This window comes from Anolis sagrei, chromosome X, assembly GCF_037176765.1.
Source record: "Anolis sagrei isolate rAnoSag1 chromosome X, rAnoSag1.mat, whole genome shotgun sequence".
Lineage (NCBI taxonomy): Eukaryota > Metazoa > Chordata > Lepidosauria > Squamata > Dactyloidae > Anolis > Anolis sagrei.
This window is the reverse complement of record NC_090034.1, coordinates 75039711-75057991: the sequence shown is the minus strand read 5'-3', so window position 1 is coordinate 75057991 and position 18281 is coordinate 75039711. Positions and strand designations below refer to the sequence as shown.

The 18281-nt window shown below is 43.7% G+C and overlaps 1 protein-coding gene across 1 annotated transcript in view; it reads left to right on the top strand.

Moving 5' to 3' along the window:
• MAN1C1 (mannosidase alpha class 1C member 1) overlaps positions 1–18281 on the top strand; it is a 287547-nt gene that overhangs the window by 251291 nt on the left and 17975 nt on the right. Inside the window, exons 7-9 of the mRNA XM_060784442.2 lie at positions 2361–2454; positions 9407–9522; positions 16480–16699. Of these exons, the coding sequence (XP_060640425.2) occupies positions 2361–2454; positions 9407–9522; positions 16480–16699 (430 nt within the window). The remainder of the gene's footprint in view (positions 1–2360; positions 2455–9406; positions 9523–16479; positions 16700–18281) is intronic.

Sequence of the window (18281 nt, the reverse complement as noted above, 5' to 3'; positions counted from 1 at the left end):
AAGTGCAATGGAGAATGAAAAGGAAAGAGGCATGGCGGAAAAGCAGATAGGAGACAGGAAACTGTGTTTGAGGAGACAAAAAGCAGAAACGCAGAACAGAAGGAAGACTTGGGATTAGCACAGTGTCTATAATTCAGAAAATACCATAAGGAATGTGGGGAAAGTTCTGAGTTTTATGGGGTGCTGTTTTCAAAAGCTTTCCCACAAGGCCAATTACATCTCCATTCTCTTGTTAATTCCAGCCAATCAATAAGTGTGAGAACTGCCTTGTTAATAGATTCATCCACCCAGAACATGCTGTAGATTAAAGCTAAAGCCGTGTGAGAAAACAAAGCAGGCAGGCAGGAGGAGCCGGTTGCAAAGGGCCATCCGGAGGGAAATGGACTTCCAAAAAGCAGATCAGCTCATTAGCTCCCAGCGAGAGACTTGGAGGCCTTTTAAACATGGCCTTGCCAACTTCCATCTGTGCTCAGCTGTGTCATTAATATGCCATGTTCTTCATGTAAGACATAGCATTACAACTAGATCTTCCAGTGCATCTGTATGGTCACCGTCTGCCTGAAGCTAACTTGCGCTGGAGGACCTAAAGCAGTGGGTTGTTGTAGGTTTTTTTAGGCTATATGGCCATGTTCTAGAGGCATTCTCTCCTGACTTTTCGCCTGCATCTATGGCAAGCATCCTCAGAGGTAGTGAGGTCTGTTGGAACTAGGAAAAAGGGTTTATATATCTGTGGAATGACCAGGGTGAGACAAAGGACTCTTGTCTGCTGGAGCTAGGTGTGAATGTTTCAACTGACCACCTTGATTAGCATTTGATGGCCTGGCAGTGCCTTGGGCCATGTTTGTTGAGAGGTGATTAGATGTCCTTGTTTGTTTCCTCTCTGTTGTTTTGCTGTTGTAATTTCAGAGTTTTTTTTAATACTGGTAGCCAGATTTTGTTCATTTTCATGGTTTCCTCCTTTCTGTTGAAATTGTGCACAAGCATGTGGACAATTTCAATAGAAACGCGGAAACCATGAAAATGAACAAAATCTGGCTACCAGTATTAAAAAAAACTCTGAAATTAGAACAGCACAACAACAGATAGGAAACAAACAAGGACATCTAATCACCTCTCAACAAAAGATTGCTCTAGGCACTGCCAGACAATCAAATGCTAATCAAGGTGGTCAGTTGAAACATTCACACCTAGCTCCAGCAGACAAGAGTCCTTTGTCTCACCCTGGTCATTCCACAGATATATAAACCCTTTTTCCTAGTTCCAACAGACCTCACTACCTCTGAGGATGCTTGCCATAGATGCAGGCGAAACGTCAGGAGAAAGGCCTCTAGAACATGGCCATATAGCCTGAAAAAACCTACAACAACCCAGTTTCTTTACTGGACTGTAACTGTCAGAATCACCCAGTTAGTTGCAATTGAAAAGATTTGTTCCCAAATTCAGGTGCACCAGTGGTCTTCAAGAATGAGGTATGGTCCGTGGCACCACCATTACTACACTGGTCTCAGGAAACTCTTATAGTGCTGAGGCAGCGGGGATGTCAGGAGGGGAGAGGCTGACTATCCACGAAAAGTTACTACTACCACATCAGCACTAGATTATTAAATATGGTTTTCTGTGGGCGAGCAGATGGCAACTACTGGGTCGCATATGTTCTGTATCAGAAACTAGAACTGATGTAGTCTGTCCAATGCAATTTTCTGAATCAACACCCCAAATAACCCAACCGAATCTAAAGTTGACCTAAAAGTGATTCGTAACCCATTTGGTACTAATGTTGGAGAATGGTCCCTAGTCAAGTGGTCCCTGGTCAAAGTGACTCCTGGTCAAAGTGGTCCCTAGCCAAAATTGTCCCAGATCAAGTTGTCCCTTGTCAAAGTGATCCCTGGTCAAAGTGGTCCCTGGTCAAGTGGCCCCTGGTCAAAGTGGTCTCTGGTTAAATTGGTCCCTGGTCAAAGTGGTCCTTGATCAAGTGGTCCCTGGTTAAAGTGGTCCCTTGTCAAAGTGGTCACTGGTCAGGTGGCTCCTGGTCAAAAAAAGGTTGGGAACCACTAATCTAGAGAAATCCCATTTACCATTGCCATTTACCAGAGGGGACAAAATGCCTTGCCGTGTGATGAGCTTCCCTTTATTGCCTGCTGTGCCTTTCAGCTATGATTCTGTGATTTTTATGGTTTCCCTAGAAAAGGCTTATCTCAACAACTGATTCAGAAGCCAGGTGACGGTAGAAATAATAGAAATTAGAAATGAATTAGCTATTTGTGATCTCTAAAGTTACATGGGAACGTTTCCAATCAGTTCTTATGTGAATGGAAAAAAAGACCGAAAGAAATCTATCTCTGATTATTTTCTCCCTGTAGGTGATGAATATCCGCAAAGTCTTGAACAGAATTGAGAAGCCGCAGGGACTTTATCCAAACTTCCTCAGCCCAGTAACTGGAAACTGGGTTCAGCGTGAGTATTCAAAGCAACCTCTTGATGGAATAAGCTACGATTATTGATGTGTGTCTGATTTCCTGGTGCATCTCATGGGTCTGAGTGCCCTGAGCCAAGTAAACATTAGCTGCCAAATTAAAACCCTCACTGATGCTAATCAAGGAGTTTGTTATGTAGAGTGCTTCAAGACTCATCCTGCTGAAGAGATGCAAAAGATTCATTTCTCACACCCAGAGACCTTTTTTAAAAAATGGAAGACTACAAAAGTCCATCCAAGCTGATGGCTGAGTGACCACTGGCATGTCTGCAGAAAGTTTGCCCATGTCTCATCTAAACACTAGGAAAAACTCCCTGACGGTAAGAGCTGCCCAACAGTGAAATGTTCTGCCTTGGAGTATGTTGGAATCTCCTTCTCTGGAGGTTTTTAAGGAGAAGCTGGGTGGCCATCTATCGGGAGTGCTTTGATTGTGTGTTACTGCTTGGCAGAAAGGAATTGGACTGGATGGCCCTTGGGGCCTCTTCTAATTCTATGATCCTATGAACACAAATCTCACAGTTCCCTAGCTATTATGGCCACAATTCCCCAGGAAGTATGGACAGGATCCCTTTGTATTTCTAAAATCTTTCCATCTTTTACTTTTGGGAGTAGGAGCCCCAGTGGCGCAGTGGGTTAAACCCCTGTGCCGGCAGGACTGAAGACCGACAGGTCGCAGGTTCGAATCCGGGGAGAGGCGGATGAGCTCCCTCTATCAACTCCAGCTCCTCATGCGGGGACATGAGAGAAGCCTCCCACAAGGATGATAAAAACATCAAATCATCCAGGCGTCCCCTGGGCAACGTCCTTGCAGACGGCCAATTCTCTCACACCACAAGCGACTTGCAGTTTCTCAAGTCGCTCCGGACACGACAGAAAAAAAACCTTTTGGGAGTGGTCTTTTTACAGCAATTTCCTGCTTGCAGACATAGCCAGAGCCAGGAATGAAAAGGTCCGCTGATGGACAGCTCTTACCGTCAGGACATTTTTCCTAATTTTTAGGTGGTATCTCCTTCCCTGCAATACCCACACAGCACTCCCCAGTGGCCGGAGTCAAGCACAACCTGCAAGACACCAAAGTTGGGGAAAATGCTGACATATACCACTATCTGTTGTCTGTCCTGTCTGTTTAATGGCATTGAATGCTTGCCATGTATGTATTCTATGATCCGCCCCAAGTCCCCTTCAGGGTGAAAAGAGTGGAATATAAATGCTGTAAATTAAATAGTGTGTTACTATTTTATTTACATCTATTTTATTTAATCTGGATGTTGAAAAAGGATGAAGTACTGTGGCTAGATTGCCAATGTCTAGGAGAAGGCACAGCTGGCAAAGTAGTGGATGCTGGCTCCAAGGGCTCTGGGCTGTGGAATAAATCCTCCAAATAAGAATCCAGTATTTCCGATAGGTTTCAGAGTGTGAAAGAAAAAGAGATGGACTCCTCAAACTTCTAAAGCTGAGGGCCGGTTCATGGTCTTTCAGACTATTGGGGGGTCGGACTCTAGTTTGAAAAATACATGAACCAATTCCTATGCACACTGGATATCCGAGGTGCATTCATTAAAGATTTCCCCTGGCCCACTTCCTGTGGACTGAGAGCAATGAAACTTGGCCCAGTTCTGAGTCCTTCTCTCCATCGGTGCCACCTGGGACACACACTTCTCCCACCTTTTTAAGCAACTGTAAACACGTCGTTTGTAGAAGTTAGCAGGTTGCTCCAAGAGCCCCGTTGTGACTTCAGAAATCAGTCTCATCACCTGAAAAATGCTTGCCCATCAAAAATAACTTCCCTGTTGGAAAGAGGTGGAACTCCGATGGTGCAAGGTCGGGTGAATAAGGGGGATGTGGTATAATTTCAAAGCCACAGGAGCATGCGTCTTCCATTTGGGCAACAGGTGAGCTGTGAACTGGTGCATTGTCTTGCAGAAAGTGGACACCTTTGGTGAGCATTCCACATTGTCTCTTTGATGGCCTCCCACAATTTCTGCAGCAGTGAAGCATAGTATGCCCCAGTGAAGCATAGTATGCCCCAGTGATCTTTCTAGGAAATCCATCAATGCTCCTCCGTGCTGGTCCCAAAATACTGTGAGCTTGACCTTGCCTACCAAGAGTTGGGTACATGCCTTCTTTGGAAGTTGATGCATCAACTGGACATTAGTTTCAGGATCAGAGTGATGGACCCAGCTTTCACCCTGTGTGATCAGTCTGTTGAAAAAGTCCTCCTGGTTTCCATGGCGCATCATTGTCAATACAGCCTGAGAGCATTCAATTTGTCCCTGCTTCTGGAAAGGTGTGAGCAGCCGGGGGACCCAGCAAGCAGATATCTTATGCATGTGAAGATTGTCTTGGATGATGTTTTCCATGGACGCCACACTAATCTTGAGTTTTAGGCTAGATGGTGAATTCTTACAAGGCGATTTTCCAAAATGGCGACCTCCACGTGCTGGATGGTGTGTTCATCAGTAGCGGAGTGGAGTTGCCCTAGAATTGGAGCTGTTTGCATCAAAGTCCAACCATATTGGAATTGACAATTGACAGTGAGAATTTCCCATATGATGGGGAATCCTCACCATCGTCCTCTTTCATCTCATTGAACATCTCCTTTGGTGTGCGACCTTTCAAGTAAAGGAACTTGACTGGGTCCATTCTCAAGCCTCACACCACTTCAGCACCTTTAAAATCAAGATGGCAAAAAAGCCAATGGGATTTTAGCTTGCATCAATAGGAGCATAGTGTCTAGATCTAGGGAAGTAATGCTATCCCTCTATTCTGCCTTGGTTAGGCCACACCTGGAATATTGTGTTCAATTCTGGGCACCACAATTCAAGAGAGATATTGACAAGCTGGAATGTGTCTGGAGGAGGGCGACTAAAATGATCAAGGGTCTGGAGAACAAGCCCTATGAGGAGCGGCTTAAGGAGCTGGGCATGTTTAGCCTGAAGAAGAGAAGGATGAGAGGAGATATGATAGCCATGTATAAATATGTGAGAGGAAGCCACAGGGAGGAGGGAGCAAGCTTGTTTACTGCTTCCATGGAGATTAGGACAAGGAACAATGGCTTCAAACTACAAGAAAGGAGATTCCATCTGAACATGAGGAAGACCTTCCTGACTGTGAGAGCCATTCAGCAGTGGAACTCTCTGCCCCGGAGTGTGGTGGAGGCTCCTTCTTTGGAAACTTTTAAACAGAGGCTGGATGGCCATCTGTCAGGGGTGATTTGAATGCAATATTCCTGCTTCTTGGCAGGGAGTTGGACTGGATGGCCCATGAGGTCTCTTCCAACTCTTTGATTCTATGATTCTAAGACCGTTCTCAGTTCTGAGTTGTAAATTGGCACGTAACCTATAGAGACTTCTATCATTACACATGTGCAGTTTTAGCGTCCTGTAATAAATAGAAGTGGGTCAGGGGAAATCTTTAATGAACACCCCTCTTACTTGTTGTGCAAAAAACCCACGAAAGAACAATACAATATTGAAAAGGAAGAACAATTTTAACCTACAAAAACTTCCCAGTATTTCAATGGGAAGCATCGACCTGCTTTTGGCTGATGAGAGAGTCAAGTTAATTAGGACTGTTGTTGTTTTGACCTTCAATTTGTTTCAGAATTATGGTGACCCTAAGTCTTAACATTTATTGCGAGGGACAGGTAAATGACCTTGGAGGTCTACACCCAGCCGACAGGCCTTAGTTTGGGGACCCTTGGAACAGAGAAGCAAGCAACACTTCCTTTCCCACTTCTCCCCCAAATTAATTCCACCACTTGCATATAACCTGAATTCCAGGTGGATGAGTCCAGAGTACCGTCATGTGCATTCCAACTACAAATGGTGATAGAAATAAATTTTCCTTCTTTACATTTTTTTGGAGAGGTGATTTGCACATTCCTTGCTGCTCTGGAGAATCTACGCCGAGATGTAAAAAAAGTGAAATAAAAAATCCCCCTTGTGTGCTTTCAAGTTATAAATCTGTCCAAGAGTTTGTCGGGCAGATTTTCCCCAGGCGAGCAGGTTGCAGAGCGGAGCGGTTTGAACAGGTAGCCTTGGAAGAAGCAGGACTTAATTCGGCATTCTGGGCACATCTCCCCACCTGGCATTTGGGTTCTCTGCTCGGCCCACCTCCCCTCCGAACGTCAATCTGCCAAGGCTATAGAAACCTCCACAGGACTCTAATATGTCACCCCAGGCAGAGAATCGCATCTACCAAATCTAGGCAGCCTTGCCAGCTGCTCGGAGGCTCTGCACTCACAATGCAGTCAAATCCCAGGCTTGTTTCTTCTCTGCTGGTTACATTGGCATCAGGGCCTCCCGCTCTAGCCGTTGCACTTCATTCTTCCCTTCTATCGGGAAAAGAAATAATGGCTGATGGAGGCAGATAGCAAAAGTCAGGCTGTTTTGCACAATGCCATTCTGAGGGAGTGCGAGAGGTGGTTAAATTCGGCTTCTCTACGCAATTTACTTAGACATATGCACATGAAAGAAAGATTTTAGCCCTGGAGATCGCAAAGGTATGTTTGTAAGCATTTGGATGGAAGACTGACAACAAATCCCAGGTATCACGGGCTGATATTTCAGAAGAAAGAACTGGCAAAACTACCTCTGGGGATTCCTTGCTTAAGAAAACCCTGTGAAATGCATTGCTGTAAATCGATTAGGAGTAACAACTAGTGGAGACCGTCCACATGGCAGAATTATGGCAGTTTGACACCACATTGACTGCCATGGCTCAATGATGTGGAATCCTGAGGTTGGGAATTTTGTGAATTTCCGTAATTACCCTTCTTCGCCAAAGAGTTCTAGTGCTACACAAGCTGCAAATTCCAGGATTCCATAGAGCAACGTTTCTCAACCTGAAGGTCGGGACCCCTGGGGAGTCGTGAGGAGGTTTCAGAGGTTTCGCCATAGACCAGTGGTTCTCAACCTGGGGTTCCCAGGTGTTTTTGGCCTTCATCTCCCAGAAATCCTAACAGCTGGTGAACTGGCTGGGATTTCTGGGAGTTGTAGGCCAACAACATCTGGGGACCCCAGGTTGAGAACCACTGCCATAGACCATCAGAAAAGACATATTTCTGATGGTCTCAGAAACCCCTTTGGCAGAGATGGCTGAAGATTTTCTGTCCCTCTCTTCTTTTTGGAAACAGATGGCAAATCCTCCCTCCAAAAGCCCTCCTCCTGCTGTGATAGGCTAGCCTCTCAGCTGGCCTCTCAACCAAGGGAAGAGCTGGAGGTTTAGCAGAGCTGATAATCACCAGCAACTAGAAGATCTGTCAACCGAAGGTAGCAAGTCCAAAGCCCCAGGTCGGCGTGAGCTGTCGACTGTCAGCCCTGCTCACTGTTTACCTAAGCAGTTCGAAAACAACTTTAGCTGTAATTAGCAAAATTAGATATCGCTAAAAGCGGGGGAGGTGTTTCACGACACCATAAAGAAAGAAGATCAGAAAATGCTCGGTGACCAAAAAGAAAGAAGTCCTGATGGCTCTTTATCATAGAGAATGGAGCAACAGCACCCCCTGTGGCTGGACTCACCTTCCTTGGCACCAAAAAAAAAACCAAAACAGCTGGACACTGAGTCAACAACACCTCCTTTCTGTTCTGTCTGTCTGTGAATTGTCTATACAAAAGCGGCATTGAATGTTTGTATGTGTGCTGTGATCCACCCTGCGTCCTCTTCGGGGTGAGAAGGACAGAATATAAATAAAGTATTATTATTATTATTATTATTATTATTATTATTATTTCTGAGACTCCAAGTGGGGAGGGGAGAGCAGGCGTGCTTGGTTCATAACAACGTGGTATGTATGTCTCTGTATCCCTTGTAAGGGGTGTTGGAATTCAACCCCATACTGCCCAAGTCCATTGAGTTCATGACTGAGCGCCCTTTGCAACTTATTCACAGTGATGTCTGTGGATTGTTAAAAATGAATGCTTTTCTACTGCAAGCTTTTTAAAATCTGACTTCTGCCTTCTTTCACTTTAGTATGGAGAGTATGTGCTGTGTGCTTTGAGATCTCTCTCTGCTTGTGTGTCAGGAGAGATGCAGTGATTGAGTTTTTCCCTCTCTTGAAACCTTAGAAGAGATGGATGTTAGAGTAGCTCAGGCCTAGTTCCTTACTATGAAGAACTGTCATTTTTTATTATTGTAAATAAACCTTTCATGAAAATTTATTGTTGAAGGCTTTCATGGTCAGAATGATTGGGTTGTTGTGAGTTTTCTGGGCTATGTGACCATGTTCCAGAAGCATTCTCTCCTGATGTTTCAGCTGCATCTATGGCAGGCATCCTCAGAGGTTGTGAGATCTGTTTGAAACTAGGAAAATGGGGTTTATATGTCTTTGGAATGTCCAGGGTGGGAGAAAGAACTCTTGTCTGTTTGAGGTAGGTGTGAATGTCGCAATTGCCGACCTTGATTAGCATTTAATGGCCTAGGTCTGGCTTTTTACTGCCTGGGGGAATCTTTTGTTGGAAGGTGGTTATCTGGCCTTGATTGTTTCTTTTCTGGATTTCCCCTGTTTTTTGGTGTTCTTTATTTACTGTTATGATTTTAGAGTTTTTTAAAATACTTGTAGCCAGATTTTATTCATTTTGTGATTTTTAAGATTGGACTCTGCATGTTTGCCTCCTAAGCTCTGAATTCTTTACAGCCACATCACACGGCACTTCACACTCTACTCACTAATGAAATGATGCTCAACCTTTGTATCCTGTTTATGTTTAGATGCTCTGCTAATTTTAGGGTAGTTTTCCCTAAAAAGAGGTTGGTGTAACCTCTGCTTTGCTAGTAAAACGGAATTACTGTGTCGCAAAATTATGCATGTCTCAAAAGTGCTTCTCCAACATGAATTGTTTGGAAAGATCAGAACTATAACTTTATGTAATTTAAGATTTTTCATGACCCCTTTTCATCAAAAAGCGTGTTTTATTTTTCTCACTGCCACAGATCATGTTTCCATTGGTGGCCTTGGAGACAGTTTTTATGAATACCTGATCAAGTCCTGGCTTATGTCTGACAAGAAGGATGTTGAAGCCAAAAACATGTATGACAATGCACTAGAGGTAAGAAGGCTATTATTTATTTCCTTTTGCAAGGCTGGGTTTCTTAAAGTCCGCCTGATGTGGCAAACTGAATAGTTAGGCTGTCTGTTGTTTATACGCTGTGATGCAGAACTTTAAACCCTGTGAGGCATACATTCAAATCTCATTTCAACATAGGATCAGAGGCAAATTTAAGCTTACCATGTGTCTCCTGACATCTGGATGAAGGAGTTGGAACATCACAATAAACTGCAAGTCACTTCTGGTGTGAGAGAATCAGCTGTTTACAAAGATGTTGCCCAGGGGATGCCAGGATGTGTTATGATCCTGGGGGGAGGCTTCTCTCATGTCCTTACGATAGTGTAAATCAGGGGTCCTCAAACTAAGGCCCGCGGGCCGGTTACGGCCTCCAAAGTCACTTACCCGGCCCTCGTTCAGGGTCAACCTAAGTCTAAAATGACTTGAAAGCCCACAACAACAATGACAATCCTATCTCATCAGCCAAAAGCAGGTCCACACTTCTCATTGAAATACTAATGTTTATATTTGTTAAAATTGTTCTTCATTTTAATTATTGTATTGTTTTAAAGTGTTTTTTTGCACTACAAATAAGATATGTGCAGTGTGCATAGGAAGCTATTCATAATTTTTTTTCAAATTATAATCCGGCCCTCCAACAGTTTGAGGGACTGTGACCTGGCCCTCTGTTTAAAAAGTTTGAGGACCCCTGGTGTAAATTATCACCTTCTCCTGAGAAAAAATTATAATAACACAAAGGACTACCACCTCACCCGCTTCATAGGAAATCTGCTACAAAACAGGAGCTTTTTTGTTGAGTTCCAGGGCCAGAGAAGCAGATAGTGAAAATAGAAAAACAGCCTGCCTCATGGAAGCATGCTTGCTCCATATTTAACACTTACACAAATGATCCGCTACTACCAGAAGGAACAGAGAGTTTCATCTGTGCTGACAATTGTGCCATCACTGCTCAAGCAAAGAGCTTTGAAATGGTTGAAGAGAAGCTCTCTGAAGCTTTAGGTGCTCTTACTGCCCATTACAGGGAAAACCAGCTGAATACTAATTCATCTAAAACACAAACATGTGCTTTTCACCTTAAGAAGACAAATATCTCGAGCTCTGAGGATTATCTGGAAGGAATCCCACTGGAGCATTGCAGCACACCCAAATATTTGGGAGTTACCCTGGACCGTGCTCTGACTTACAAGAAGCACTGCTTGAATATCTAGCAAAAAGTGGGCACTAGAAATAATATCATACGAAAGCTGACTGGCACAACCTGGGGATCAAACCACAGACCACCTATTACAATGCAGCCTGAGCCCTGCCACATGCAGAATGGGGGACCTTCTTAAAGCAACACCAAAGGCCCTCCAAGTGGCCAGCTTTCATGTCACCCACCACAACGATAACTAAAAATGTATCCAACAATCTGACTTTTCCCAAGCACTGATATTTTCCCTCTTTTGTGAAGCTAAAAGGGGGAGAACCAGAAGCTTGCATTTTCCTTTCTTGATCAACCATAGTTTAGCGTTGGATTTGAATCCTAAATTGTGGTTAGTTTTAACTCTGGTTTGTGAAGCAAACCAGCTTCATAACACACAGTTCAAAGGTGTGAAGTTGCCTTGTTTCAAACCAATGATTGTCGAGATCAACTCATTTTGTCAGGTGTGGATAACATGGAGCAGATATCCGATTAAACGTAAACCATCTTCCTTACTGAACTGTGATTCCAAATCATGCCCACTGCAGTGTTAGATAGATATGACTGTTATCATAATGTGCCATTGGAAAGCATATGTATTTGTCGTGTCAGAAGCAAACCGAGGGTACAGTTGTAATGTATTTAAAAACACAACGTTAAAAAAATGGCATTATACAAAACGTCCTTAGACCAGTAGCTGGCCACGCGAAGTGCCTTTGGTATTGCTATAAGAAGGTCCTCCATTGTGCATATGGCAGGGCTCAGACTGCTTTGTAATAGGTGGTCAGTGGTTTGCTCTTCTCCACACTCGCATGTCGTGGACTCCACTTTGTAGCCTCATTTCTTAAGGTTGGCTCTGCATCTCGTGGTGCCAGAGCACAGTCTGTTCAGCACCTTCCAAATCATCTAGTCTTCTGTGTGCCCAGAAAGGAGTCTCTCATTCGGTCTCAGCCATGGATTGAGGTTCTGGGTTTTAGCTCTGCCACTTTTGGACTGTGTTCCTGCAGTTCTCTCTGTTGATCTAAGAAAACTATTTCTAAGGCATTGGCGTGCACGCTACTATCCGAACAGGGGATGGGCCGGAGATACCATTGCCTTGGTCCTTTCATTGTTGGCTGCTACTTCCCAACAGATGTCAGGTGGTGCAATACCAGCTTTTCTTTTCTTTCTTTCTTTCTTTTTTTTTGTGTCGTGTCAGGAGCGACTTGAGAAACTGCAAGTTGCTTCTGGTGTGAGAGAATTGTCCGTCTGCAAGGAGGCTTGCCCAGGGGACGCCCGGATGATTTTTAATGTTTTTATCATCCTTGTAGGAGGCTTCTCTCATGTCCCCGTATGAGGAGCTGGAGCTGATAGAGGGAGCTCATCTGCCTCTCCCCAGATTCAAACTTGCGACCTGTCGGTCTTCAGTCCTGCCGGCACAGGGGTTTAACCCACTGCGCCACCAGGGGCTCCAGCTAAATACCAGCTAAAAAAGTATAATTCCTCCAGAGGTGTGGGGCATAGACATCCTGTGATAATGTGGCATGTCTCATTAAGAGCCATATCCACTGTTTTAACGTGGTGAGATGTGATCAACATTGGGCACGCGGATTCAGCAGCAGAGTAGCAAACTGCAAGAAAAGATGTCTTCGTTGTAGCTGGTTGTGATCCCCAGATTGTGCCAGTCAACTTTCGTATGATATTATTTCTAGTACCCATATTTTGCTTGATAGTAAATCAGTGTTTCTTGTAAGTCCGAGCATGGTCCAGAGTGACTCCCAGGTATTTGAGTGTGCTGCAGTGCTCCAGTGGGATTCCTTCCCAAGTAATACTAAGAGCTTGAGATGCTTGTCTTTTCTTAAGGTGAAAAGCACACGTTTGCGTTTTAGGAATCAGCCGGTTTTTCCTGCAATAGGCAGTAAGAGCATCTAAAGCTTCAGAGAGCTTCTGTTCAACCATTTCAAAGCTTCCTTCTTGGGCGGGGATGGCACGATTGTCAGCATAGATGAAACTCTCTGTCCCTTCTGACAGTGGCTGATCATTTGTGTAAATGTTAAACATGGAGCAAGCACGCTCCCTTGAGCCTGGCTGTTCTTCTGTTTTCACCATCTGCTTCTCTGGCCCTGGAATCAGCTGGTTTTCCCTGTACTAGACAGTAAGCCGACTGTGCATTCGTAGCCAATGTCAGGTGGAAGACATTGTGCATTATATGTTAAACTGCCCTCTGTATAGCGAGCCAAGAGAAAGGTTTTTGAAACCTTTGCTCATAAATGAAAATGTGAACTCTTGTAGAAAAAAGGACCAACTGCAGTTACTTGAAATGGAAAGCATAGCCATGCCAAAAGGTTGAGGTTTTCCAAGGACTCTGAAGTAAACCGTGTTTGGAAAACATGCCAAAATGTATCATTTTTCAGAATTTAGGTTGGTGGATGCGCTTTCTGTTCAGTTTACGCATTTTGAGGTTGATTCAGTTCGAACTGGGGGGAAAGTCCTCTATGGAATATCCCTTTTTTGTTATCGCAAACACACCTCCCACACCTCTTCAGATCTTTGCAGCAACTTCAAAGATGTTTTTAACATGCTTCGTACTCTTATTTGTAGCGTTGTTTTGTAGTGTTTATGTACACAAATGCACATGCGTGCTTCAAAAAGAAAAGAAGCTTGCCTGGTGTGAAGGGAGAGGAGGAGAAAAACCAACGGTATTTGGTCTGTTGAACAGAACATCTGTAACGCGAGCTGCAGGGCTGGACTCATGCTGGGGGTGAAGAACCTGCTGCGTCCATTCCTCATTTTCTACGTCTGTTTGCATTCATAGCTTCCATCCTCATTATAAAAAACAGAATTATAATGGCCTGCCGCACCAAGGCAGTTAATGATAATGAGGCGAAAATATGGAGTGAAACTGTCTTAAAGTAGAACATCATACATGTGCCTTCTCCCCTTTGATTTTTTTTTATTGTGGCCATTAAAGCTTTTGATATTTAGAAGGTGATGGTAGCAGCCGTCATTAGAAAGCTTTAAGCAGAGACTAGAACAGGCATGGGCAAACTTCGGCCCTCTAGGTGGTTTGGACTTTATCTCTCACCATTTCTAACAGCCTATGGGCTTTTAAAAATTATGAGAATTGAAGTCCAAAACACCTGGAGGGCCAAAGTTGGCAGATGCTGGGGCTAGAAGAACACCTATTGAGGTGATCTGTATTCTCCCCTACAAGCCTCCCTTTGCTTTGAACTACAACTTCCATAATTCAGGGTCAATTCTTGTCACACCAGTATTCAAAGTCAGCCATGTTGGGTATGCGTGCCACATTTGGTCCTGATCCATCGTCATTTGGGTTCACAGTGCTCTCTGGATTTAGATGAACTTGTTGTTGCTCATTCATTCAGTCGTTTCCTCGTGGACCAGCCCACGCCAGAGCTCCTTGTCAGCCGACACCATCCCCAGCTCCTTCAAGGTCAATCCAGTCACTTCAAGGATGCCATCCATCCATCTTGCCCTTGGTCGGCCCCTCTTCCTTTTTCCTTCCATTTTCCCCAGCATAATTGTCTTCTCTAATCTTTCCTTTCTTCTCATGATGTTGCCAAAGTACTTCATCTTTGCCTCTACTATCCTTCCCTCCAATGAGCACTTGGACTTCTGAAGTATGGACTGGTTGGATCTTTTCGCGGTCCAAGGCAATCTCAGCACTTTCCTCCAACACCACACTTCAAAAGCATCTATCTTCCTTCGCTCAGCCTTCCCTAAGGTCCAGCCCTCACATCCGTAGGTGACTACGGGGAATACCATTGCTTTAACAATGCGGATCTTTGTTGCCAGCGTGATGTCTCTACTCTTCACTGTTTTATTGAGATTGGTCATTGCTCTCCTCCCAAGAAGCATCTCCTGATTTCCTGGCTACAGTCTGCGTCTGCAGTAATCTTTGCACCTAGAAATACAAAGTCTGTCACTGCCTCATGTTTTCTCCCTCTATTTCCCAGTTATCAATCATTCTTGTTGCCATAATCTTGTTTTTTAATTTTTAGCTGCAACCCAGCTTTTGTGCTTTCTTCTTTCACCTTGGCTAGAAGGCTCCTCAGCTCCTTCTCGCTTTCGGCCATCAAAGTGGTATCATCTGCATATCTGAGGTTGTTAATGTTTCTTCCAGCAATTTTCACCCCAGCCTTGCATTCATCAGGCCCTGCACATCGCATGATGTGTTCTGCATACAAGTTGAATAGGTTAGGTAAGAGTATACAACCTTGCCGTACGCCTTTCCCAATCTTGAACTAGTCTGTTGTTCCATGGTCAGTTCTTACTGTTGCTACTTGGTCCTTATACAGATTCCTCAGGAGAGAGACAAGGTGGCTTTGTATGTCCATACCAAGAACTTGCCACAATTTATTATGATCCACACAGTCAAAGGCTTTAGAGTAGTCAATAAAAGAGAAATAGATGTTTTTTATGGAACTCCCTGCTTTCTCAATTATCCAGCAGATATTGGCAATTTGGTCTCTTGTTCCTCTGCCTTTTCTAAACCCAGCTTGAACATCTGGCAACTCTCGCTCCATGTATTGCTGGAGTCTTCCTTGCAGGATCTTGAGCATTACCTTACTGGCATGAGAAATAAGGGCCACTGTACGAAAGTTTGAGCAGTCTTTAGCATTTCCCTTTTTTGGTATGGGGATATAAGTTGATTTTTTCCAGGCTGATGGCCATTCTTGTGTTTTCCATATTTGCTGGCATATGGCATGCATCACCTTGACAGCATCATCTTTCAAGATTTTAAACAGCTCAGCTGGGATCCCGTTGTCTCCTGCTGCCTTGTTAGCAATGCTTCTTAAGGCCCATTCAACCTCACTCCTCAGGATGTCTGGTTCTAATTCACTCACCGCACCATCAAAACTATTCTTGACATTATTATCCTTCCTATACAGATCTTCTGTATAGTCTCACCACTTTCTCTTGATTAGGTCCCTGTCATCTTTGTTTCTTATCAGGCCAGTTTTTTTCCTGAAATTTACCTCCTATGTTTCTAATTTTCTGGAAGAGGTCTCTTGTCCTTCCTATTCTGTTGTCTTCTTCCACTTCCATGCATTGTTTGTTTAAAAATAGTTCCTTATCTTTTCTGGTCAACCTCTGGAATTGTGCATTTAATTGGACATTTCTTTCTTTCTTTCTTTCTTTCTACCCTTCCTTCCCTCCTTCTTCCTTCCCTTTTTTCTATATCATCATTTATCTTTTCATCATTTAGTTTTTTTGGGTTTTTAAGTCCTTTCTAGGTTTTATTTGGGGGGGGGAGGTGTTATTAGTTTTGGTCACTCTTTGGTCTGTTAGGGGTATAATGTCCAAATGTCATGTCAATTTGTCCAGTGGTTTTTGAGTTATGTTAACCCCACAAACGAACATTACATTTTTATTTATATAGATGGAAAGAGAGTTGGGGAGCACTCCTTTAATTGAAAGGGAAATTCTGGAGGAAAAGGGGAGTGTCGGATAAGAAGAAATGTCAGATAAGTGAAGGTCGGATAAGCGAGACTCTACTGTATTTTAACTGTACTTACTGAAGTCTTTTAGAGCTGTTTTCATTTGTATTTTAATATCTAGAGTGAGCATGTGGGCAGGTAATATTTGTTGTTTATGTTAAAGTACTAGAAGATAGTCAAATACAGACAGACAGATAACACAAATTAGTTTATTTCGTGCCCCAGCAGGGGTTGGACTGAATGCTTTTTCAGGTCATATTTGTCTGTCTTTTCTTTCCTCACAAACCACACACTTTCTTTTTTTTCTACCTTTAGGCCATAGAAAAGCACCTTGTAAAGAAATCTGCGGGTGGATTGACTTACATTGCGGAGTGGCGAGGCGGCATCCTGGACCACAAGATGGGCCACTTGGCTTGTTTCTCTGGTGGCATGATCGCCCTGGGGGCCCAGCATGCAGCCAAGGAGCAGACGCAGCACTACATGGAGCTAGCTGCCGAAATAACCAACACTTGCCACGAGTCTTATGCCCGCTCAGGTAAAAAACCAGACCCCCCTAAGAGGGACCAGTAGAAAAGGATGTTCACACATTAATGAAGCTGAGGCAATTGTCTTCAGTGGCTGTTTGGCCAAGTTAGGCCACCACTTCATTTCTGAGCACAAAATGCTGGTTATGACTTACAAAGCCCTGTATGGCTGGAGTTCTGACTATGTGAAAGACCGTATCTCCCCATACAAACCTGCCAAGATTTTAAGCTCTTCAGGAGAAGGCTTTTCTCGGTTCTGCAACCATTGGAGGCTCACTTGGCAAAGACATTAGAGCAGTGGTTCTCAACCTGTGGGTCCCCAGGTGTTTTGGCCTACAACTCCCAAAAATTCCAGCCAGTTTTTTTTATTTTGTTTATTTATTTATTTACTTTACTTGTATACCGCAGTTTCTCAGCCCAACAGGCGACTCAACACGGTTTACAACAAGGATAAAAATCAATCAGCGATATACAATTTAAAACCATAAGAGCATAGTATACAATATTGACACAAGAATAACAACACAATGCATCTCATAACTAGAGTCGTGATCCAATTCGTCGTCCATATTTCCATTCCTGTAATCATCACATTCATTGCACTGTTTATCCAAATGCCCGTTCAAACATCCAAATTTTTAATCTTCTTCGAAACACCATTAGCGAGGGGGCTGATCTAACCTCCATAGGAAGGGCATTCCACAGCCGAGGGGCCACCACAGAAAAGGCCCTGTCTCTCGTCCCCGCCAGCCGCACCTGTGAAGCAGGCGGGATAGAGAGCAGGGCCTCCCCAGAAGATCTTAGGGTCCTGGCGGGCTGATAGGCAGAGATACGTTCGGATAGGTAGCTTGGGCCAGAACCGTTTAGGGCTTTATAGGCCAGTGCCAGCACTTTGAATTGAGCCCGGTAGCAAATCGGCAGCCAGTGGAGCTGTTTACCAGCTGTTAGGATTTCTGGGAGTTGAATGCCAAAACATCTGAGGACCCACAGGTTGGGAACCACTGCATTAGAGGGAGGGTTCTCAGTGGTGGCTGTCACCGCTCGAACTCCATCCCATGGGAAGCTAGGCTTGGTCTCTCTCTGCTTTCTGTTTGCCAGAAGGCAAATGCATTCCTATTCCAGCGTGTATTTAACATGTAAAGAGAGCTTGTTCTAGGGCTCTATCTATCTATCTATCTATCTGCATGTGTTTTTAAAAACAATTTTATATAATTTTCCATTGTTTTTATTTTTTCTTGCGAATATTATTATTTTTGGAAGCCATCCTGGATCCCACTCTAGGAGAAAGGCAACATACAAATGCAATAAATAAATCAAATACAAATAAATAAGTTCTAAAAACCAAAGCAACTTTTGTAGCATAGTGCCCAAATCCCTCAGCAAGAATGGCACAGTTACTAGAAGGAAAACTTTTTCAAGCTGTGTTCTATTATTATTATTATTATTATTATTATTATTACATTGTTGAAAGCTTTCATGACCTGAATCACTGGGTTGTTATAAGTTTTCTGGTCTGTATGGCCATGTAGACATGATAGCCGTGTATAAATACGTGAGAGGAAGTCATAGGAAGGAGGGAGCAAGCTTGTTTTC